The sequence below is a fragment of the Elgaria multicarinata genome, chromosome 1, assembly GCF_023053635.1.
Source record: "Elgaria multicarinata webbii isolate HBS135686 ecotype San Diego chromosome 1, rElgMul1.1.pri, whole genome shotgun sequence".
Classification (NCBI taxonomy): Eukaryota; Metazoa; Chordata; class Lepidosauria; order Squamata; family Anguidae; genus Elgaria; species Elgaria multicarinata.
Genome location: NC_086171.1, coordinates 117,270,910 through 117,295,225, shown reverse-complemented (window position 1 = coordinate 117,295,225; position 24,316 = coordinate 117,270,910). Strand labels below are relative to the sequence as shown.

Here is a 24,316-nt window from a genome sequence, read left to right as displayed (position 1 = left end):
GCTGCAATATAGATCTTTGTGCATTCAGCTGAATATGCTTACCAAGCTCTCACAAACAGGAACTGATAAGTAAGATCTATAAGACAGTCAGGCATTCAGGGATAAGTGAAGCTTACGTGTGCACCCATATCTGCTCCCCAGTTTATGTATAGTCATGTTTCAGGCATATGCCTGCACAGGGTTAAATCCAAAGGTGTCATTCTACCAGTGGAAGGGAAACTGCTGGGAGATCATATTTCCCCTACCGCCTGCACACACACCCATGCACTCCTCAGATCTGTGAAGGGTTGGTTGGGGTGACCATATGAAAAGACGGACAGGGCTCCTGTACCTTTTAACAGTTTAATAGAAAAGGTAATTTCAGCAGATGTCATTTGTATGCAAGCAGCACCTGGTGAAATTCCCTCTTCCCTCTTTTGTAGAGTGACCAGATACAAAAGAGGGCAGGGCTCCTGCAGCTTTAACTGTTGTGATGAAGAGGGAATTTCACCAGGTGCTGCATGCATACAAATGACACCTGCTGAAATTCCCTTTTCAATACAACTGTTAAAGATACAGGAGCCCTGTCCTTCTTTTCATATGGTAACCCTAGGGTTGGTGACCTTCCGGAGCAGATTTGGGAGGCTCATGGAGGACTGCAGGAGGCAGTAGAGGATGGGGATATCTTATTGCTCATACAATGGATCCAGGACGTAGACCTATGCTCTAACACATTTGACAGTGGCATATTGAGGGAAGAAGAAAAGTTGCGCTTGATGAAGAATTGATGGGAAGTGATAATTTCCCAAACTGATTATATTAGTGATCACCCTTATAATTTACAAATAATCACATTAAAAAAGAGAGGTCCACTTTCCTTCATGCAGCTGTTCTAAAGTTCAAATGCAAAGTAATTCTGGTGTAAAGCTGGATATAGCAGGAAAAACTACCGTGATAAAATTGACATTTTAAAATCTGTTTAAATAATGAATCCTTTAAAATGTGTTGCTCTCTCTCCTCCCCAGGACATTAGCACATCAATTAGTTATCACATGCATATAGTCTGAGACTGCATGTAGTTTGTGTTATCACTTGGTATGTAAAATTATGTGCCCTAAAATATCTAAAGTCTGGTTAGAAGACAGCTCTAGATTCCTTGTTACATATACAGTTATTATGGATTAGCATTTTAGATACTCAATTCTTATGGGGTTTAGTCAGTTGATTGATCTGTTTATTAAATATGCATATGATTAAAACCATTTCTGAAGGAGCATAATTTCTAAATTTTTAGAACTGGGGGGAATTCCAGGCCACGGGGCCAAATCTGGCTGGCCTAGGGCACCAATCCAGTCCTCCAGGGGTTCCCAGATGACCATGCCTGTTTCTCCCAACCACTGATGTTTGGGTGGTTGGGTTTTTAAATTTTTTACTTTATTTTATTCATTAAATTTCTATATTGCCTAATAGCTGAAGCTCTGAGTGGTTCACAAAAATTAAAACCATCATCATCATTATTATTATTATTATATTTATTTGTATCCCACCTTTTGCCCAATACTGGGCCTCAAGGTGGCCTTACAAAATTTAAAACATACATTTTAAACCTAGGGAAAGAAATATACAAAAATTAAATAAAAAAAATACAGCATAAAAACAATATAAAAGTTTAAATCTTCAATATAAAAGTACAACCAGAATGAAACCTAGCAGCAATGCAGATTTAAAAATACAATAACAAATTTAGAACAGCATTGCTAAAAGAACCTGTCTAGGGAGCTTATGCCACAGCTGGCATGCTACAGCAGAAAAGGCCATCTAACTGATTAATCAATTAAACATTGTAGCCCTAGTTAGTAGTATATTATTGTCCACAACATGGCATTAATTATATTGGCGTAGGGATTTGTTGGTCTAGTGCAGACCTATGGAATATGTTTTACCTCACAGCTTGAATTTATAACATTGATTGATATTTATTGTTGTTTGCTATGAGCTGCCTGGGACTACTTCTAGGAAAGGCAGGATACAATTTTTTTTTTTAAAAAAATGAATAGATTCAGCATGAAAATTGTGCTTGTGTTTTAGCAAATCTTGGTCAGAGGCCCATTATATACTGTAGTATTTCTTTTTCAAATGTAGATATATTAGAATACTAAAGATTTTTTGCCTAATTCGTATCTTTTTTTTTGTAGTTGTGGAGAACGTTTATAAAAACCGTGAGCCCGTCCCTCACATGAAAGCTATTTATCTCATCACACCTACAACAAAGGTTAGTCTTCTAAAGAAAATAAGGCAAATAATGTAGACCATTTTCTTATTGTGAAGAAATTATTAAATTATCTTAGAATGAAACGTGTATAGGTTAATATTATACTGAAGAACTGAGTTTCTCAAGAAACAATGGTCACTGATGGCTCAGGATTTTTTAAAGGGCTGGACTTGTGTAATTCCCTTATTGCCAATGAGGTTAGATCCAGAGAAGTGTGAGCATAATTGTTCTTGCATAACAGGACTTTTTGCCCCCTGCTCTCTACTGCGGCTCTTTGTGCATCCCCAAATATTTAGTCTTAAGGGTTGGGTGATCATCCTGAGCAGCATGTGATGGCTGCACGAGGAGCTGCATTGAGAGGGGGAGCTGGCAGAATTCGGGGGCATCTCCTTGCATGAATGCATGTTCCTTTCTGCTCAGACAAGGCATCTCTGAACTCAACCCAATGGTCTATTTTTACATACAATGCTAAACTATAGTTAAAATACATTTCTTGTAAACTATAGTTTAACACGAGCCTTAGGCTTGCATGCATCCCTTCCCTTCTTCCTTGCACATGCCAGAGGAGGAAGATGGTAGCATCCACGCCTTCTTTAAAACTGACTACAGTTCCCTGTTACATCAAAACTCAGAACTCTGGTTAGTTTACACTAAGGTTTGTTAACAAGCCAGTTTTAAAAGTACGCTTGTCTTGTTTGCCAATAATTTTTGACTAAGCAGATTATAAGCACTGTGGCAGCCCCTCTTTTTCTTCCTAGTTCATCTTTGTTTTACCACTCTCTGTCTGAGTTCAGACAAACACAGGGGTAGAAGAAGCCATCATGGCTTCTCTTCCTGTCCCCGTGCATGTTGTCCCTGTGACCATAATTTGCATTATTACCTGCATGGCAGTGTAGATTGCAGTGTCATCTGAACATGGCATGTGAAGTGGCAGGGGTGACTTTGTACCCACCCTACAACCCAGAACTTGTAGTAGGGGTTGTAGAGTGGGTACAAAGCTATTCCTGCTGTGCATTGGGTTTGGACATCATAGGATCCGTGTGCTGGTGCATGAGTAATTATGCAAATTATGGCCACGTGCACGGGGGTGGGATGAGAAGCCACAATGGCTTCTTTTGCTCTTGTAGTCATTTGAACACCTGTTCTGTATAAGGAAATATGTCCAGGATTTTAATTTCAGACTGATTTTGACTGTCTCAGCTAGTTACTGCTGGTGTAATTCTGTTTAGAAACATAGAATATTATTTTCATAGTCTTTTTCTGAAAGCAAGCAGGAGTTGGTACTGATATTTGTAATTAACTAGAATGTACTGTCTTCATTTTGTTAGTCTGTAGATGGCCTTATAAATGACTTTGTAAGTAAATCATCCAGCAAGTACAAAGCAGCTTATGTCTACTTCACTGATTGTAAGTATTCACTGTAGGAGAAATTAATTGATTTAATTGTGGCCATTTGTGTAGTTAAGACATCTGAGGTTTTTTTTTATATATTTCAGGTGTTCGTTGGGGGCAAGGGGTAACTTGTAACAAGCTTTCTTATTTTGACAAGAGAATTAAGTTTGTCCTCATTGTTTTCTGTAGATTGTAATACAGGGAGCAATTCATCTGTTTCTAGGCTGCTGCTCACTGACCTGGTTTGGACAATCAAACAACTCATAGTTAACAACCCATGGGTTGTTTGTGAGCACCTGGGAGCAAGCAAGCATGCTGCCTCTGATACACTTCCACTTTGGTAAGCAAGCCAGGAAAGCCTGATTCCTGGGTTGTTCACCATGACATCTGAACCTGGAACTCTGGGTTGCTGAGGGAGAAACAGCCCAGAGTTCTAACCCATGGTTTGTTGTTCTCCCTCAACAATCCAGAATTCTGGGTTCCGATATTATGGCAAACAACCCAGGAATGGGTATTCCTAGGTTGTTTAGCAAAGCGGAAGTGGGTGAGTGGTTGGGAGCCAGCTCACTCACTCCTGACCACTTGCAAACAACTTACGAATAACAAAACACAGGTTGTTTAATCACCTGAACCAGGTCACTATCTTATAATAGTGACCAGATGGTTGGAATATCAACTGACAGTGATATGGATGCCATGGAAGTAAATTCAATCTTGAAAAGAACTATAACATCCATAAGAGAATCAAGTAGAGCTTGGGAATAGAGCTGGTATATAGTGTGTTCTTAGTGCTGCTTTATTTTATTTTTGGAACTTAAACCTTACCTATATGGCTCCGTAAAACTCTCAGGGAAGCTAACAATATAACCATGGAAGGGGGTGGGTAGAAACATAATCAATTAAAGACAATCTTAGAACAACAGAGACCCAATATATAACAGTTAAAATAGAATAAATACTGTCTTGCCCTGCTCCTCCCCTGTCTCTGTTACAGTCTGCTGCTGTAGTAGAAATCTTTTCATAACTTTCCTAAAAGTAAAAGCAACTCATTTGGTTAGGTACTTTTGGGAAGAGTTTCATAATTTTCAGTACCACCACTGAAAAAGCTCTGCCTCTAATGCAGTCAGATGGAGTGAGATAAATAAAAGATCAGAGCAATCTCTCTTTAATAAACTAATTATGAGGTTTCATTGTGAAAGTCTTTGGTTTTAGTCTGTAGTTTTGCTTTGCTTTTTATGCTTAAGTAGTTTGCTGTTATAGCTAAGATACGTTGTGTGTAACTCAAAATAAGCACAGAGAGAAAATGCAAGGTCTTTTCAAGAATTCTTGGTGTATTTTAACTTGCCGAATGAGGTTTCTTTTAAAGTCTATTTTGCACAGGTGCACACTTTACCTGTTGCGAAAATGAGATTTGAAATGCGTAAAAAATTAATTGCTGAAAATCCTTTCTTTTCCCTCTTAGTTTGTGATGACAAACTTTTCAATAAAATGAAGACATCTTGTTCAAAGGCTATAAGACGGTGCAAAGAAATAAATATAAACTTTTTCCCCTACGAATCACAGGTAAGCTTAATTTACTGAACACTAATTTTTCAGTGTTTAATTGTTCACTGCAATCTGTTAAATCTGGGCATTTTATATGCTATATTCAGGGCTGAGTGTATGCCACAAATCTGTAGGAACTTAGAAAAAAAATCAGAAGGTGGTATTCAGTGCTGAGCTCCATTTTCTGAGGATGTGATTTTATTTTCTAAAGCATCTTTCTAGCCTGTAAAAATATATGTGGGCAATGCCTGTGGAAATCTCAGCTAGATATTTGGCTGAATTAGATGTCCTGTTCTTTGTGGTGACACTTTAGTGCCCTGCATAGCTCCTTATATCTTCCCTTCATTATCAAGGCCAGAATAATGGATGCAAAACACTAAAAATTGCAGAAAAATGCAGAATAAAACCAATTATAATGGTTATTTCTTTCACAGAACTTGGGTTGCCTGCATGCACATTTTTATTTGTTTGGTTATTTAATGTGGGGTAAAGACAACACTTATCTATGGTAATCTGTTTCCAAATTGTTCCCTTTGAAATTTTTGGGATTACATGGAGCAAGTGATTATGTGGTCAAGACTATATTCCCCCCCCCCCCCGAAAAGCTTTGTTAGCTTCTCTGTTTCTGCAGGGCTGTACAGGATAAAGCTTTAAAGAAAGCAATCCAAAATTGGGAGTGGGGGAATGAAATGGTGGGCTTCCAAAGCCATTCTAGTTGCTCTGGGCAAGAGGGATGAAGGTTGTTTTCCTCTGGTGATTTCTGCAGTGGTTGTTCTTTTTTTAAAAAAAAAATCCCCCTGGACAGAGAATTAACTATGCCAACTCCAGGCTGGTGTAGTATAGGGACCTGATCCTGGGTTTCCCAAGGGAATGAAGATGTTCCAGTGGCTCCAAGGCTGCCTCTGATCCACCCCAACAACACTCTATTTGGGGCCTATCACCAGTAAAAAACACCACTGGTGGAAGATTTGTGCCACAGAGGTGTTTGCAGGTGCACTGGGGGCCTGTGTGGCAGATGTGTCCTCTCTACTGATGGAGGGGCACTGTTACCCTGTACAAAACCTCTAGGCAGTGGAGTGCAGTTTTGGATTGCTCTGCATGTCTTCTGAACCTTAAGTATAGGTGGACATATTTGCTCACATGGTACTCTTGCATCAGTGGTTTGGATAGAATCAGGCTTAGCCCTATGAAGCCCCTTAACCCTTCAGTATATGCTGAGGACACAGTAGGAAAATCTCAGCCCTTAGAATGATGGGAAATGTTCTTAGCGCACAGAAATCCAAAGTAAGAACAGAATTGTCCAGTGTAATGAAGTAGGCACTTCTGCTCACGGAAGTGGTTAATATGTTCAATGCTGAGCTGTAAAGGTAGCTGATATCATGGTTACTAATTCTGGTGCCCCACAAGACATTGTAGAAAATGGTGGTTTAAAGAACAAATTGATGTGTTTTATCAGCCACATGAATTAAAATGGTGCAAACTGACCTTTAAAATAATTTGCAAATTAAATGCAGCTCAGCAGGCCTTTCCAGATGTAGTGTACAACAATGAGCATAGAACCCAGAAGCGTCTTCTGATTCAGGAAGGTCTTCTCTTTCAGAGCTATTGCATTTGTAGCACTTAACTTTCACCACTGCAACCTGTAACAATGTCTGGAATATAGCCATGCAAGTCTGATGGGCATCTGTTTGCCCGTGACGTTACTGATAATGACCTGGTTCGCATGTAACACTACCCCGTGATTTATTTAAAACATGGTTTGCTGGCCTACCCAGGGTTTGTCTAGAGACGATCAAACAAACCATGATTTGTTTTCTCAGTCCCTGGGTTGTTTGTTCCTCTCCTCCTTTGCCCACTCCCTCCCTGTATCCCAACTGCCTTTGCAGAACTGGCATGTAAAGAGGCTGGGGTTTTTGAATGCCCTTGCCTGGCAAAACAACCCATAATTCTGAGTTCAGAGGTAATGGCAATTCATGGTTTAAACAACCCACAATTTGCAACCCAACAACACACCAAAGGCTCTTTTTGTGGGTTATTTATGGTTAAAAACCCATAATTAACCCATAATTCTGGATTTGCATGTAATGACAACCCACAATTTGTCATTATGTGCATACTAAGTCTTAGCCTCACCTTCCTCAAAAACATGATTTATTGTTTGGTTGACTGCTGGGTTATTTAGCCCCTAAGCAACCCAGTGCTCTGAGTTCACACATCATGCTCCACAGACTATAAAGGAGCTGATTGTGGATTGTGGAGTAAGCGGGGAAGAGGCAGGTGTACTGCAGGCAGCATGTCCACTTGTACAAGACAACCCATCATTTTTTTAAACCAAGGGATTGTTATTACATGCAAACAGGGCCAATAAATCATGCATGCAATCTCTTCCTCATCCAATGCTTATGCCATGTTGTGATATTAACACCACTATTCAATCTGCAAAGATATTTTCATGGGTGCAAAACTTGATTAAAGCATGTTTACAGTGGCTTTGGCGCTCACTACACATTTGACTTTTAAGGAGAACTCGAAGATACATATTTAAATGCCAACTTTACTGGCATCCTGACACCAGTATAACCTCTCTGTGTGAACTGGCCTAGAGGGTAAGAGCTCCTTGCCAGTTTCATGTTTGTCTCTAGTCTTTCAGGAGACAAAACTGACAAGAAACTTCTCCATACTTTGTTTTGAAAATTGTCAGCATTAGTTCCAATGAAAGCGGAGTCTTTGCAAAATGAATGATCCCTGTCTTATGTTGGGTCACAAAATCTAACTCAAAGCCATCTTTCCTGGCCACTATATGTGTGTTGGATATATACTTCTGGGAATATTTTTCAAATGCTAAAATGTCTTAGAGTCATGGTTTGATTGATCCTCTGGATAAGCCCAGCTATCGCGCTGTATTTCCATTGTGGTGCATTCTCGTATTTGTGCTTCCTTATCGTGGATCTTTTTTATAGCAAAGGGCTTTATACGCCAGGAAAGAACTGGCTTGAGTAGCCACATTTTTATAAAACATGAAGATTTATGCTGAAAGGAAATTCCTGTTCGGAGTTTGTCAATATACTCCTGGCAATACCCTCAGATTGGAGAGGGAAGTTATTCTGACAGCAGGAAGACCTGAAGTTCCAACAATAATTTCCTTCATTAGTAAATGGCAAGAGGGGACTGCTCTTAAAGTTCACTTTTGAAACATGATCTTTGTAAATAACACTTGCTATCTGGAGGTTGCTTTGCTTCTTAAATAATGTCAAGTTATGTAAGTGTAACGGTTTCACAAATGACTATAAAACTGCATATTTTGAGCACTGCATATTGTCAAATATGTATTGTCTAGTATATTTCTACTCTTTTAGAAAAAGTTGCCAACCATGATAGCAGAACAGAGAAAATGAAAAGTGTGCAGGCATTTCATCCGAAATCCTTTAGAATCCAGATGGGATTTCTCAGAGATCCAAGAGTGAGATTTCTCCTACCCCAGCTTTCCCTACTGTTGAGATTATTTGTTACCTAAACCCCACACTCTTACAGTTTTTCCTTCTTGTCTTATTTCTCCAGAGGCATGTTCCATAAGCCATTAAAATTGTTAATTGTTAACAGAAAAGAACCCTACAAATGGTGAAAACCAGAACATAAATGATAACTATTTCGACTTAGATTTTCTGGTCACCTGTTGAGGTTTTCCCCCTCTGCTAAATTCCATATTTCAGGCACCAATCCTTTGAAGATTATTTTGACACTGCATTACTCTGTTTCAAATTGAACTTAGTTCTGACTGCCCCAGGGTCTACCATCTGTGCAGGTAGTGAAGAGGTCGTACAATATCTGTAAGAGGAGAAAATAGAGGACAGTTGCAGAGAAAAGGAAAGTGGCAATAAGGACCATATTGCCTCAAATGGATAGAGTAGATGAGAATTGAGGGGAGGCGTGGAGGTGGGAATGATCATTAGGCCATGTTAGCTTCGATATTTCTTTTGCGTGCATTTTAAGAAAACCACCGTTCTCAAACAGTCTTCTACCTATTACTCTTATATTCTAGATCCTAAAGCAGTCGATATTGAAACTGTTTCTTGACAGGTGTTTACTCTTGATGTCCCAAATGCATTCTACCGCTGCTACAGTCCCAACGTAGAGAAGACAAATGACAATGTGATGGAGCAAATAGCTGAGCAAATTGTTACATTATGTGCCACCCTAGAAGAAAATCCAGGTGTAAGATACAAAAGGTAGGGCTCGAAATATTGTTTTAAACTACTGGAAGTGTCATTTAGCTTGATAGAAATGGGATCGCATGCTCTGAGCAGTCTGGAAATTCAATGTGTTACCAATTCGGAAATGTAAGGAGGCAATGCAGTCAATTGAATGTGCAAGAGAGGAAAATCTAGGGCATTATACTGTTATGTCTGTCTTCTATGTTGAAGACACTTTTGGCTTATTTGGAAATTGAGGACTATGTGGGGAGAGGGAGATGATGATGATGATGATTTACATTTATATACTGCCCCATAGCCGAAGCTCTCTGGGCGGTTTACAAAATTTAAAAATAGTGAACATTAAAAACAAATAGACAAAATTTAAAACAATAAAAAGCATAAAATACAAACAAAAACAGACAATATCTATTTAGGGGAATAAGTCCTATATCAAACGGAAAACGTCTGAGTGAGACTGCTCATTCAGAAGAGCTTCAGGCCTCCCAGAGCTTCTGGAGGTACCTTAGTCTATTATTGTTCTTTGGAAAATGTTAAAGATGTTAACTCTAACTCTTAAGTCTGGGGAACAGAGAACTCTCCAAACCTAGTCAAGTGGCTGATGGCAATAAGTGGCCCTTGCTAGTGAGCACCATCCTGTCAACTCAAGTTATTCAGAATAAATGGAAGGGCTGTAGCTTAGTGATGGAGTTACATGCTTTGCTTGTAGAAGGCCTGGGTTCAATCTTCAGTATCTCCAGATAGCACTAGGTAAGACTCCTAGTGAAGCCCCGAGGAGCTGTTGCCAGTTGGTGCAGACAATATTGAGCTAGATTGACCAGTGGTCTGACTCTGTGTAAGACAGCTTCCTATGTTCCTTCTTATGTACAAAATATCCTGTAGCTGGCAAACCATTAGAATTCTCACAAAGTAGATGAACCCAACTAGGTAATAAACCTGAACTTCACATATCCATTAATGTCCTAACAAAACTGAGTGAAAAGGTTTGGATATTTGTTCTCTTTTCAGCAAGCCTTTGGATAATGCCAGCAAACTTGCACAGCTAGTTGAGAAAAAACTTGAAAACTACTACAAAATTGATGAACGAAGCCAAGTAACGGTAAAGTGAAAGTTCAGTTTCCTCTAGGAGGGTGGGGACAGGAGAGACCTGTGGAATAGTATCCAAATTCCCAGTCTCTCTTTCTTGTTATTCTGGGAATGTAGCTGGGAGGGAGGTATCATTGCAGGGTCTGTTTCTGAAGAATTTTGGAATGTATTCATAGGAAAAGAGGTAATTATGCACTGCTTTTCCATCTACAAGGGGATGGAATTCCACAGGATTTCTGCAAAAGGAGAAGCAAGCCACAAACCAGTACAGGATAGGAAAACTTATTCTAGCACTACCAATATGTTGCTTTAAGTTAAATCTTTATTGGGGAAGAAGGCATTATCTGACACACCATTTGTTCAGTGTGGATTCCCCTTTGAAGGAATCTAATAGATCCCCCTGAAGGAAAAGGATGTCGGATCCCATTGCCCCTGAGGAAGATCTTAGTTGGAACACATTGGGTGGGGTGTTATGGTTTTGCTCCTGCTAGAATAAATGGAATAGGTCTTTGTTATGTGTATTATCCTGAGAACTTTGGCTGTAGGGCCACTCATAAATTAGATGAATAAATCATAACTTGTCCTTCTTTCATATTTATTTATTTATTTATTTATTACATTTCTATACCGCCCAATAGCCGAAGCTCTCTTCTTTCATTCTAGTTTTTGTGGCTTTTTGGTGCTGCACTCCCCTTTTTAAAAAGGGCTACGTAAGAATGAACCCTAAATACTTTAGAGGAAAAAGGGATTGTGCAGTACTCTATTTTCTGCTTTATGTGTCTAAACAGGAGCTTTTTTTCCTGATTTTTAGGGCAAAACCCACTCTCAGCTGTTAATAATAGATCGCGGCTTTGACCCTGTGTCAACTGTGCTCCATGAACTTACTTTTCAAGCAATGGCTTATGATCTGCTACCAATTGAAAATGATACATACAAGCAAGTATAATTTTATGTAGATCTTTTATACTTATCAGCTTCATAGAATCATGCACTGACTTCCAGATGAGCTTGTAAGCGTACATCAACCCTCAAATTATATTTTGTTTATTCCTTGTTAACTGAAATGGAACATTCCTAAGAAGGAATGCTTAGGACTGTAGTCTTAACTCTTCTGCTATAAAAAAGGAGAGATTTTAGTATGTTGTGAGTGATGATAGTCCCTTATTTATGGCCTGCAATGAGTCTCATGGAAGCTTGTAATCTATTGATATGGTTTGGGCAGTGAGTATCCAGTTGAAACACACACAAATCTATGGTAGAATCTGCATTGGAGGCAGTAGAAATTCTTGCAGCTGTCATTGTTGCTTCTTATCACGACCAGGAAAAAATGACTAAGGCTGCAATCCTAAATGCACTTGCTACTGAGCACTTCTGAGTAAACAGATATAAGGTTGCGTTACACACAAAGTACTTCTGTTCCTTAGTCTAGTGCTGCCCCCAGTTTTAAAGTACTGATGTGTCCCTATGCCAAACAATACTTTCCCCCCATAGCTCTGTTTATGATATGCTTTCTTTTCTGCTTATCTTCATATTAGCAGCGAGGTGGCTTATAGATAGGCATGGGTAAACTTCTGTTGTCTTGCTGATTCCAGACATGAAACACAAATCTACTCTTTACAACAGATATGCTACAAGTATTTAAACAGAATTTGCAACATATATCCTGCCTCTTATGATGAAATAAAGGGCTACAGAAGCCATGTTTTGTGCTGTTCTCAGTCTTCCAGGAACTTGACACATGGAGAAGAATAGCCCCTCTCTCCAGAAGTACCCTCAGAATTAAATGGCAACAGGGTGTTCGGCTGGAGAACTTTTCTTAGTAGGATAACATAAAATAATGATTGATCAAGCCCTGCTTATTGGAGCTGAAATACTAATATAAAGGGTTTTTTCCTCTGGTTTTAGGAAACTACTGTTTATATTAGTTCACATTCTCACTAACTTATTTGAGAGTATGTCACCCTCATGTTACTTTGTAGAAAGCCAAGAATCAGCTGTTGGTGTTTATACAAAAAAATTCAACATCTATAGCAAGATTTCAACTTCTGCAATATATTCAGAGGAGGAAGAGGTTTAATTAATGTATTCTGCTGAACCAGATACTTGGTAGCTAATGCTCTTTTCAGTAATACAGTCATGAACTAACTTTTCATTTTTCCCCTCTTGTATTTCTACTGCTTTCTGGTTGAATCAGTTTATGTGAGTTTCTATACATATGAACAGTGTTTCGTGACCTAGCACTAGTACACGCTGTAGTATTCCTTCAGTTCTTAGGAATCTGCTTAATTGTTTGAAGTATGTAATGCTAAGCATGTGTCTCCATATATGTAAATTAAATCCCCATATCAGAGTCTATTCTGTGACTGCATGTGTAGTCAATAGCATCATTATTTCCCTATCTTAAAATAAGAACTTCTGTACAGATTGGGATATCAGGAAACTAAGTAACAACAAAGTTCTGTATATTGGAGAAGAAGCTAAATGCAATTCTCTAAATCTCCCTTTCCCAGCCTGGCGCCTCCAGATGTTTTGGAGTTCAGCGCTCAGAATTCCTGACCATTGGCCATGCTAGCTGGGGCTGATGAGAATTGAAATCCAAAACATCTGGAGGACACCAGTTTGGGGAAGGCTGATTGGCAGTTGGTCTTAGTTAGCCCTGAGATCCTTGTGATATAGGGCCAGGATATAAATGTTTTAATAAATAAATAAATTTTGAATCTCAGTTGTTGCTGATTAATACATGAAATTCAAATCAAATATAATTACCCTTTCAGCATATCCTGTGCATATTTACTAGGTAGTAAATGCCACTGACTTTCGAGGGACTTGCTACTTAGTAAACATGCTTAGAATTCCAGCCTTTATCTCCTCTGAAAATGCAACTGTTGCTTTTATATGTTATCATATCCTTTATACTTTATATTCAAAATAAGAACTTTGAAATGCTTTTTTACGAAGTTATGTAAAAAAACAACCTTATTCTGCCTGTTTATCTATATAAATGACAACTAATAACCTATTTATGTCTGATGTTTAGGTATAAGCCGGAGGGTGCCAGTGGAAAAGAAAGGGAAGCTATTCTAGAGGAAGATGATGACCTGTGGGTGAAAATTCGACACAGACATATTGCAGATGTGTTGGAGTATGTGTGATTTAATGTCTCTTTGCTGTTTTACATAACATGTGACACCTACTAAATGAAGCTTAAAGCTGTGTGTGTATGTACACATATGTATGGACGTACATTCATACTCACTTGCAGTATAAATAGTTGAGGTTTGAGACTCTATGTATGCATAGAGTTTGATCTGGACTATCATTGCAAAACTATATATGTCTTTTCAGATGTAAGTTCCATTCAACTCAATGGTACTTACTCCCAGTTAAATGATTACAAGATTGCAGTTTATGTTAGTTGAACTTGGCTCCACTGAAATGAATGGAACAATTTAGTCATGCCTTAGTTCCCATTAAACTCTATTAGACTTCGGTTCCACTAACCTAGTCTGGCTCAAAACCTATCTATCTTGTGCATGTATATGTCTATGTATGCTTGTAGATTGCATTAAATATGAATGATGTCCACAGGTTAAAGTAAAATTTTGGGAGTTGAGCCTGGAAGACATCCATTAAAATTTCTACTTGGTCAGAGGCACACGTAATCTCTCACACCCACTTCAACTTGAACTTCTTGATGGCTCATCACAGTTTTGGCCTGAAGATGTGAGAAATGTCCAGTACAGTGGTCTGCCTAAGTCTTTGGCCAACCATTTCCCATCCTTGGGTCCCCAGAAGTTGAATTGCAATTCCCGTCGTTCCCACCCAGCATGGCTATCAGTCAGGCATGATGAGAACTGTAAACAACTGGGCTCAAGTTTGAGAAAAATGGCTCTAGATACTTGCTCTTCCTGCCTGATTCTAGCTAGCTGAAACAAATTGGCCCAAGTAATAAGTTTTTCTGTGACAACCACTTCTAACAGTCTATGGTCACTGCTTTAGCAAAAAAGAAAAAAAAATATTTCTCATAACTTTGCAATTATGAGCTGGCCAGAAACCTTCCTTTTGGCGGCAAAATAAAGAGTAGCTGGTGGCTGACCAGCTCTGTGTTCTCTTTTGTAAGACTGAAATAGACCAAGTTCAAGGAAGTCAATCTGGTTTCAGCTCAGGCTTGTGGCTAAATTGCTGTGGTCACACTGATGGATAATCATCATCGGAAAATAAAGGGAGCATGTCTCTGTAAATTCTCCTAGACCTTCCAGTGTCTTATGATTAGAGATGTAAAATTTCCAGAAATTTAGAAACCGGGGGTGGGGGGACATTTTTCCAGGGTTTTTTTTTTTGGGGGGGGGGGGGTGGGATGGAAATTTTCAGGGGAAAAAATGAAAAATGCAATATTAGCACTTTTTACAGATTGAAAGTCATTTTGTTATTTTAGGAACATAAAATGTAATTATGTACAAGTTGGTTTGGCATAAAATTATCACATTTAGTATATTAAAAGTACAATATGTTCAAGCAATAATTGCAAATTGAATTTAGTGGGGGGTTAATTTTACTTTTTTGGGTAACAAATGGAGCTCCTGAACTGTAAGGAAACTCTTTGGTTTTGCCAGTTTATGAGGCGCAGGTAGAAAACAACTAAAAAAAAACCCAGAAAGAAACCATCAACATTAGTAACAAAGAAAATTATTTATGTATCCTCTAGTCCTCCACAGTGTGAAGCAGTCATAAAGCACCCATTCCCATAAAATGAACTGAGAAAAAAGGGGGAACCAAGATTCAATGAATATGTGTGAAATTTAATCAGACTCATTTCCTGAGCTATAGCTATCACTATCAGTTTCAGTCTCTGCTTCAGTGGCAGTGCCCCCTAGAGGCAGAAATGCATCTAACTCTTGCATTTGAGAGTTGTAGTCTCAGTTTGCAACCTAGGACTTGCTTGTCCTTGGTACACAGAAATTGTAATAATCTGATACTGTACATAGTTTTTAGAAATCATTTGGAGAAGTAATATATGAACACCTCATCTTAAACATTTTATTCATCATGCTAAAATAAAACTTCCCATAATCCATTTTTTCTTCATTTTTTTCAATTTTTTGGAACCCCCCCCAAAAAAGACTTCAGGGAAAAAACCTTTCTCCCCCTGATTTTTTTCGGGGGGTTTCCAGGCCTTCAAATCTCTACCTTTGATACCATCATTGAAAAGAATACCATTGTCGGTGTGGCAGGACTTGGCTAGTTCCTGCTAGGTTGATTCCAGAGTGTGGTGCTGGGAAAAGACGTTATCCTGTGGAGCTTCACAGTGTTGTGTCACTTCTCCTCTGATCCCAGTGAAATGGTGAATAAAAGCTGATAAACTAAAGCTTAATCTTGATCATAGGAGGTATAGATCAATGGCGAACTCTAGCTGATTTACTTTCCCTGCATAAGTAGGGACCAGGGAATGTTTTATATTTTTCCTGTGCAGTTTGTTGTGTTGTGTTTTGTATCTGTTACCTTCATGTAAACCCCCCAAATAATATTTTATTGGGCATATTAACTTAAAATAATATTTTATTTATTCAGCCCTGCTTAGTTGTATTCTCTGCTGTCAATTGCATCCAAGGCGACATCGAAAACAATGGAATATCATAAGATTGAGTTTACTTAGCATAGTTTTTTCTGAAGGCAAAGTAGTCTCTTTTCCAAGTTTTGTTTGTTAGAATTCCTATTAATAAGCTATCTAGTACTATCTAGACCATTTTGTTTTTGCCTTCTAAACATTGTATTTAATTAATCAGGTGACAACATAGACAGCATTTGGATTTATTATTAATTTAGAAATATTTAGAAGTCATTTTTTCTACTCTTTCAGGGAATTACCAAAGCTTATGAAAGACATTTCTTCAAAAAGGAAGGCTTCGGAAGGGAAAGTAAGAAATAACATTTTTACTTTAAATTAGCATTAACTGTTCTTTTAAGATGTCATCTATTTAGTATACCTGTATTTATTTATTTTACTACATTTATATCCCACCTTTTTTCTTCCTAAAGGAACCAAAGGCAGTGTACATAATTTTCTTCCTTTCCATTTTATCCTCACAACATCAACCCAGTGAGGGAGATTGGGATGAGAGTCTGTGACTGGCCCAGAATTACCCAGTGAGCTTCCATGGCCAAGTGGTCACTAGAACCTGGATCTCCTGATTCCAAGTCCAACGCTCTGACCACTTTACACAGTTAATCAAATAGATTTGGAAGTGAAATGCACTGAAATGCACTAGGGATTTCTTTGAAATGTGTGGAAGATGTCCTTTTTTGGTACTTATCTACTAGAGAATTACACAAGTTGGTACACATGCAGCATAATCCTAAACATAAATTACTCGGTGGCAAGGTCCTGTAACTTCAGTGGTATCTTCTCCCATGTGTTTATGCACGAGATAGCAGTGTTAGCATGTGAACCGCCCAGAGAGCTTTGGCTATGGGGCGGTATACAAATGCAATAAATAAATAAAAATAATATTAGTAGGCCTTTCAAAGCCAATGGTCATGGTGTTTTCCAGAATTCATATGTAGCAGAAACTAAAGCCTGAGCTTTTGAATTATTTTCCAGTTATCATTAAGTAATCTGGCTCAACTCATGAAGAAAATGCCACACTTCCGCAAGCAGATTACTAAGGTAAGCAGAATGTTATATAATGGTGTGTTTGGATTTTAACCTGGCTGTGGCCTGAGTCTGTCACAGATTATGCTGGCATAGAAGTATGCCTGGTTACAAAGTTTTCCCTCTTGGCCTGTGTCCTGTGACCGTTGTGTGCCCAAACCATGGTTGAAATAATTTTAGACCTCAATTGAGCAGATAACTATATGGTTCTATGGACAAGGAATTACTTGCTGGATCAGACCAGCATACTTTTGGCTGGCCAGATGCCTTTACAACCTTACAAGGAGGGCATAAAAGTGACAGTCCCCAGCACCTCAGGCTTGAGGTAACCTGAGTGTATTTACATGCAGGTTCCATTTCGTTGGTTGATCTACTACTTATGAATTTATCTTAAACCTTATGAAATGCCTAAGCATATTAAACAGTATGTGCCAGGGATGAATATCCCACTGGTCAGGAAAATTCAATATGTACTTTGTATTATACTTTCACTCTGAAGTTTAGCCCTCTAATTTTGATGAGTTATTAAGTGTGTGCTAGGATTGCAGCCTTAAAGTTAAATAATGTATTAGTGGTAATTGGCATTCTTGCAAATTATGTAACAGAATTGTGCTCAATAGAGCTATAAAATTTCTGCCTCTAAAAATTGTAGAATGTGATATTTTTCTTTAAACCCTCCCCCACAAAATATAAAATTGGATATGTGACACATTGCTGGCTGTTAATGACTCATGAATTGTATTTTTTTATCTTGCGGTGCCATCATTAAAAATACTGGGTTTAAATTCTCCCAGTATTTTAACAGCCTATAAATTAATTTTAACTTTGCTGTTTTAAATTTGTATGTTAAATTTGTATTTTTGCACTGCTGCTGTTCCTATCTTGGTTGTGCTTTTATATTGTGTTTTATATTATGGTTTTATACTTTGAATGGTCTTAATTTTGTGAACCGCCCAGAGAGTTTCGGCGGTATAGAAATGTAATAAATAAATAAATAAATATGTAAAAATAACTCTTTCTTTGCTTCTGTTTTGCAGCAAGTAGTGCATCTTAACATAGCTGAAGATTGCATGAATAAGTTTAAGAATAACATAGAAAAGCTGTGCAAAGTTGAACAGGTATGTGAAGCACCTATATGTACAACAATGTTTGGGCAAGACAAATCCCAGTGGTATAATATAAGAGGTTCCATTTGCTACTCCTTAAAGGTGGGGCAACACTCGGTGACTATTGGCAGCACTTGCGGGCCAATAGAGCCATTTTTCCTCCTGTCTATGTAAAAATACAATGGTGGACTTTCCAGGGCTAGGAGAGTCAGTGCGCGTACAGTTGTAGTACTACTGCAGCACTCATTTGCTGCCCAGAAAGGCCACCAGGTTATTGTCATGGCATTCTCTCCGTGTCTTTCAGGTACCAGTTTCAATAGCTTCTTTTTGCTTTTGTTCTACGGAAAGGCTAAATGTAGTAGGCTTGTGTCAAAATTACAGTTATGCTTGAATGAGTGCTATGATTTGAGAAGGTGTTTATTCGTTGTAACTCAGGATTTGGCTCTTGGAACGGATGCTGAGGGACAGAAAGTGAGAGACTCCATGCGGGTCCTCCTTCCAGTACTGCTCAATAAAAATCATGATAACTATGATAAGATAAGAGCCATCCTCCTCTATATCTTCAGCACAAATGGTAAGATTTTTTTCTTTGTTTATGCTTACATTAAAAAGAAATTTCTGAGCGATATACAGATAGTCCAGTATCAAAACATAACAAAATACTGTCTAAGGAAAAATACACGATTGCCTTTCTGGGAAAGCTTGCTGGAACAGGCAACTTATCAGCAGGCGTGGAGAACCCAGAAAGGTCAGGGGTTTTCTAATTTATATTGGCAGGGTGTTCCAGAGAGTGAACACAGTGATACTAAAGGCCCTATTCCAAGCCATCATGGGCCAGACTTCCAATACCTTAGACACTATGAGGAGAATATCTCCTGATAAGCACAGTTAAAGATGTAACATTTCTGGAAATTTTGAAGCCATAGAAAAAAACCCTGTTTTTTTCTAGAAAAAAACCAAAAATTTTGGAAAAATGGAAAAAAATGCAGTATTAGGACTTTTGTGTTCTTATAGTATATTGGCTACACAGATACTAAGGTAAGTTAACTTAGGCTGCAATTCTATACCCACTTACCTGGGAGTAAGTCCCATTAAACTCAGTGAATGGACAGCAAGGAAGAATGTAACTATATAAGTTTGCACTGCCATTAAAGGGAAGTTTCCTATCCTTCATTATCCCTACAGACCCCTCTGACCCCTGAAGAGCTTCTCCTGAGGGTGGGTGGGGTGTCCCGAACAATGTGGGAGGGAGAATAAGGTATGGGAAGATTTCCTTTTGTGGAACTTCCTGACAGTAACTTTATCTTGGAATCTAAGCTCAATTTTAGGCAGTCCTCACACTCCATCCCACATTGTTCAGAAGAGATCCCAGAGAAGCTTTTCAAGTGGTTGCAGGGGGAGGATGAGATGGGAAACCTTCCTTCTATTAAGTTAACTTACCTTATGATCCAAGCCATTATAATATATCCCAGATAGGTGTATTGGATACTGTACTTATTTGAATGCTGAGGAGGGATTGTAAAAGTTTGAATGGCATGGTGCAAACTTTTGGTTACAGTGTTGCATGCATAGTACAACTTCATAGAATGTATTAAAATTAACTTAATACTAAATACTTTGAATTTACACAAATATCAGTAAGTTACTAATTCAAAATGTCACATTTATTTTTAAATGTGGAAAAAGGGACTACACAAGAGAACATGGACAGGCTGATCCAGAATGTACAGATAGAAAATGATAGCGACATGATAAAAAATTGGAAGTATCTTGGTGTACCTGTTCTTACCACAGTAAGGAATGCAGCATTTTTTCTTCCTACGCAACTCTGCATTAAATCTCTCTTAGCAGTGGCTACATTACTGTGTTTGTTTCTAAGTTCTGTTCCACTATCCTCACTGCCTTTACTTCAGTCTTTACCTAATTACTCTAAATTTTGCAAAACCCAGATATTATAATAAGAATAATTTATGCATGTTCAAACAGTATAATGCAAACTGCATGATGTAATTCTGGCTTTGAACACATTTGGAACTTAAGAGTATTATTATTCAGGTTCGTAGCATTAAAATCTTGTGATCATATTATACTGATAGTATTTAATATTTATATAGTGTTTATATAATATTTCAGAGTGTTCAAAGTGCTTCACTTAGGTTAACTCAGTCATTTTATAACAACCCTGTAAGGTAGATCTGCATAATTATCCTATTTTATAGTTATGTGGATGGGAACATCAGCTGAGATATAACTACTTACCTATAGTGAATTTGTAGATGATGTAAACCAAGGACATCCCTGGCTTGCATTGCCACAACTGCATTAAGCCAGGTCTTACAGGGATAATGAAAATCTGCCTACAACTTGTTTGTTGTAAAATTTTAAACTCTCAAGAGAGCAATCCTATGCCCACCAGACAGCATCTGGGGTGCATAGGGTTGTTCAGTTTCTTGGCTCCAAGCTCAGACACAGGACTCTGACCTTGAAGCCAGGAAACCACATTCCCCCTGCCCTTCCCATCGTCCTTGTAGTCAGTTTGGAGAGATCTGCACTAGCTACCTCTCTGCGATCAGAAAATAGAGCGCGGAGATGTAAAAAATGGGGGATTCATTGAGAGGGGACGAGACCGGGGCAGTTGTGTTACGCCATTTCCTATGGCTTCCCAGCCTCCTTCCTTCCTCCTCTGAGGCACTGCTGTAAGATGGGTGAAATGGCCCATCTAGCAGAAATCCAGGGTGGTTGGAGTGCAGAAGCAAAGGTTGCCTCCACGCTTCTCCCACTCTGCATAGGATTCCTGTCACCTTCCAAGTTCAGAGACTAATGGAAATTGCGATAGGATTGCTCCCTAAGTCTGCAGTCTTAAACACACCTACTACAGAGTAAACCCCATTGTATGTTGCGGGATTTACTTCCAAGTCAACCTGAACTGTAAATCTGTTACATACTCCAAGATCTTTAGAGATGAAATTTTAAAAAATCATATTTGAATAAAAATTGGAAGCCTGTGTTTTAAGTATCTCTACTGCTATTAAAATATCACTTTGTATTGCTACTCTTATGTGTTGTGCATGGCTTGAGTAGAGTAGCAGGAATGGAAGCTAATCTGAAGACATGTAGTCAAACTCATACCATACAGAACATCCAATGGCAAATCTAGGCCACATTAATCCTCTCGTTGAGTTAATTTATTTGTTTGTGATCATGTACCATAAGCAGAGAACAGGATTTGAATAACTGGCCCTTTCCTGGTGCATGTGTGCTTGCTTCTAGAAGTAGTGTAAAAGAGTGCTTGTGCATCTGGATACCATAGCTCTAGCTGTGCACAACTAATTGCATGTAACAATAAGTGACTCCAGACAGGGATGTGCATCCCCACTTGTGTCTAGACTCATCCACCCTGTTCAGTGAAGTCTGGATGAAAAGATGTGGATGTAACTTCAGATGCCATCTGTGTGGAAGCCTACATCTGCACAGAAATCCTTCCAGGATAGAGGCATGTGTATAACTTAGAGCTTGCAAATACAGTTGCTAGTGGTGACCATATCTTGGAGGCTGGTGGTCTTCTTCCTACCTCTATACAAAGTGGGGGTGGTCGGCATCTTGTCTCTCAGTATCATGCTGTGCTTAGGAAGTAGTGAAGCCAGAATGCCTCCAAAGCTCAGTTGGATGTCATATGTGACCTCCTCACCTTCTTTTGAGAACCACGTAAATTTGTGGATCCTTGTGTGTAACAAGTCTCTTGATTTAAGTTTTTAAACATTTATTTTATTTTATAATGTACTTAATAAGAGAGGTTCTTCTTCTGCAATAAAACAGTGGTCTGCCTGCTGAGGAAATAGCAAAATGTACCAGTTCCTTATGTAAAAGATGACAGCAAAATGTAATCTTTGATATATATTAATCTGTACTAATAGGAGTCTTGATCAGACAAAAGGAAACGGCAAGCCAACTTTATTTCTATGCCCTTTTTCTGCATAAGCTGCAATGTAGCATACCATCAATTAGAAATACATTTAACAATACTACGCATAACAATGTTTAATATCAATCAGGCTCATTACAAAATAAATATTCAGTTTGAAGTTGAAAGTTATAATACTAGTCTAGCACCAGGCTACATTATCTAGCCTAGATTTATGAAAAGCAAATACTTGGCTAATTTTAAACGTAATAGTTTCTTCAAGAGTAGTTACATGTAGTATGTGTATTTGTTTTTGCATCTATCAGGAAAAAAATCTACATTATTTTATATAATAGAGTATCTCTTGCTTTTTAGTCTACAACACAGCAACGCAGACCATCAAGGAAGGATCGTTCTGCAACAGAAACCTTTCAGCTTTCTAGATGGACGCCAGTTGTCAAGGATATTATGGAGGTACAATTTACAGGGAAAAAATGCTTAGCCTTAAGCATTTAAGGCCTTCAAAAGCTATGTTTACAAATATCTAGATTTTAGTTGAATTTATATTGTAGACATTTTATTCCTGCTTCTGTTTCCTACAGGAACAGCAGCAATCTATCTCAAACCATATCTACATACTGCATTTAATACATGTATCAACCTATGTGTTCCAGTCAAATAAAAAAAAATATCCAGGGTCCTATTTAGACATTTCCAGATTCCTTCTCCTTTTTGCATACTTGCACATTATCTCCTATGTATAAGATGTAATGTGCAAATTTTGTAGCAGTAGATGCTTAAAGTTGTTGTAATGGTTGTTTAATTTTAAGAGAGTCCCAGTATGCTTAGAACATTTTCATTTGAAATGGAAAACAGAAACTTTAAAGTTTGTCTGAGAATAAGAACAACTTTTCCTAAGAGACTTACAGAAAGTGATTTATATTCTTTTTATACATTCTTGTAATATGCACTAATGAATTTATTTTATTGCATTTCTATACCACCCAATAGTTGAAGCCCTCTGGGTGGTTCACAAAAAATTATAATGAATATAATTGTTTGAAATGTGCTGGGACTTTCCCCCCTCTTATTAAACTGACGGCATGCCCACTTTTAAGGCGTCATCCTATTAGCTTATTTAGTATTCAAAAAAGGAAATCCCGTGGTTATATGAACCAGACCCAAAGTTCTGGGCTGGGGAGAAATATGCTATCTCTTCGGGGTATGAAGTGTCAGACTTAGTCCCTTCGCCAGAAAGATGGCTCATTCTTGGAAACCTGAACTTCCATTCTTTTGTTAATGTGTACATCAGCTTTAACCAGAAAGTATTTGCTGCTGTATTCAGGTTTCATGTCTGCTTGCCAATCATAGGAAATTTGAGGGCTTTGAATAAATACCCTTAATGGGTTGAAAAGAGCTGTTTCCCCCCCCAGGATGCTATAGAAAACAAACTGGATTCAAAGGAGTGGCCCTATTGTTCCCAGTGCCCTGCACCCTGGAATGGTTCAGGAGCAGTGAGGTAAGTGGTTCCCTGATGTTTGAATAAAAATTGTATTCTGCTCATTTTCTAAAATAGAGTTGCTAATGCTTGTTTCTGCCACGTGTAGTAATTATGAACAACTTGTATAGTAGTCTTTGATATGTTCTAATTTATAGTGCTCGCCATAAACCCAAAACTAGCTACTTGGATGAGCGGAAGAGTGGATCAAAGCTGATTGTCTTTGTCATCGGAGGCATTACGTATTCCGAGATGCGCTGTGCATATGAAGTTTCTCAAGCCTACAAGTCTTGTGAAGTTATTATTGGTAAGCCTGAATCAAAGCAAAAAAAATAAAATAAAAATCATGCTTGGACAGCATGGCAGTCCAAAAACTCAGGATGTGCAAAAAATTAGGCCAAGCCAGAGCTGAATTGGGCCCCTTTGGACCATTTCTGGTGCTTCCTGAAGCGAAGCAGTTACCTGAAAAAAAGATCAAAATATACAGGTGTGTAGCACAAAATCCACTGTACCTTTTATGAAAAGTTGGAGGTGTAATCTGCTTATAAGGGGTTACTAAATGCTTTTTCTTTCATTGAAAAGGTTAGGAGCACCAACATTTTTTTTGCTTGCCCTTTATTTTATTCCCTCCTCCCAAAATTTATCTGTCTCTCCATTTGCAACTTGAAAAATTAGTA

At 38.3% G+C, this 24,316-nt stretch overlaps 1 protein-coding gene across 2 annotated transcripts in view; it reads left to right on the top strand.

Annotated features, from left to right (window-relative positions):
• The window catches only part of STXBP3 (syntaxin binding protein 3), a 35,815-nt gene that overhangs the window by 7,899 nt on the left and 3,600 nt on the right, over nt 1–24,316 (top strand). Inside the window, exons 4-18 of one of the 2 annotated variants that reach the window (XM_063135403.1) lie at nt 2,175–2,251; nt 3,580–3,658; nt 5,106–5,206; nt 9,266–9,414; nt 10,408–10,498; nt 11,297–11,421; nt 13,523–13,627; nt 16,343–16,400; nt 17,084–17,149; nt 18,172–18,252; nt 18,676–18,814; nt 19,927–20,033; nt 22,517–22,615; nt 23,575–23,660; nt 23,798–23,946. In XM_063135403.1, coding sequence (XP_062991473.1) covers nt 2,175–2,251; nt 3,580–3,658; nt 5,106–5,206; nt 9,266–9,414; nt 10,408–10,498; nt 11,297–11,421; nt 13,523–13,627; nt 16,343–16,400; nt 17,084–17,149; nt 18,172–18,252; nt 18,676–18,814; nt 19,927–20,033; nt 22,517–22,615; nt 23,575–23,660; nt 23,798–23,946 — 1,512 coding nt within the window. The remainder of the gene's footprint in view (nt 1–2,174; nt 2,252–3,579; nt 3,659–5,105; nt 5,207–9,265; nt 9,415–10,407; nt 10,499–11,296; nt 11,422–13,522; nt 13,628–16,342; nt 16,401–17,083; nt 17,150–18,171; nt 18,253–18,675; nt 18,815–19,926; nt 20,034–22,516; nt 22,616–23,574; nt 23,661–23,797; nt 23,947–24,316) is intronic. The other variant, XM_063135410.1, reaches the window with a different exon arrangement.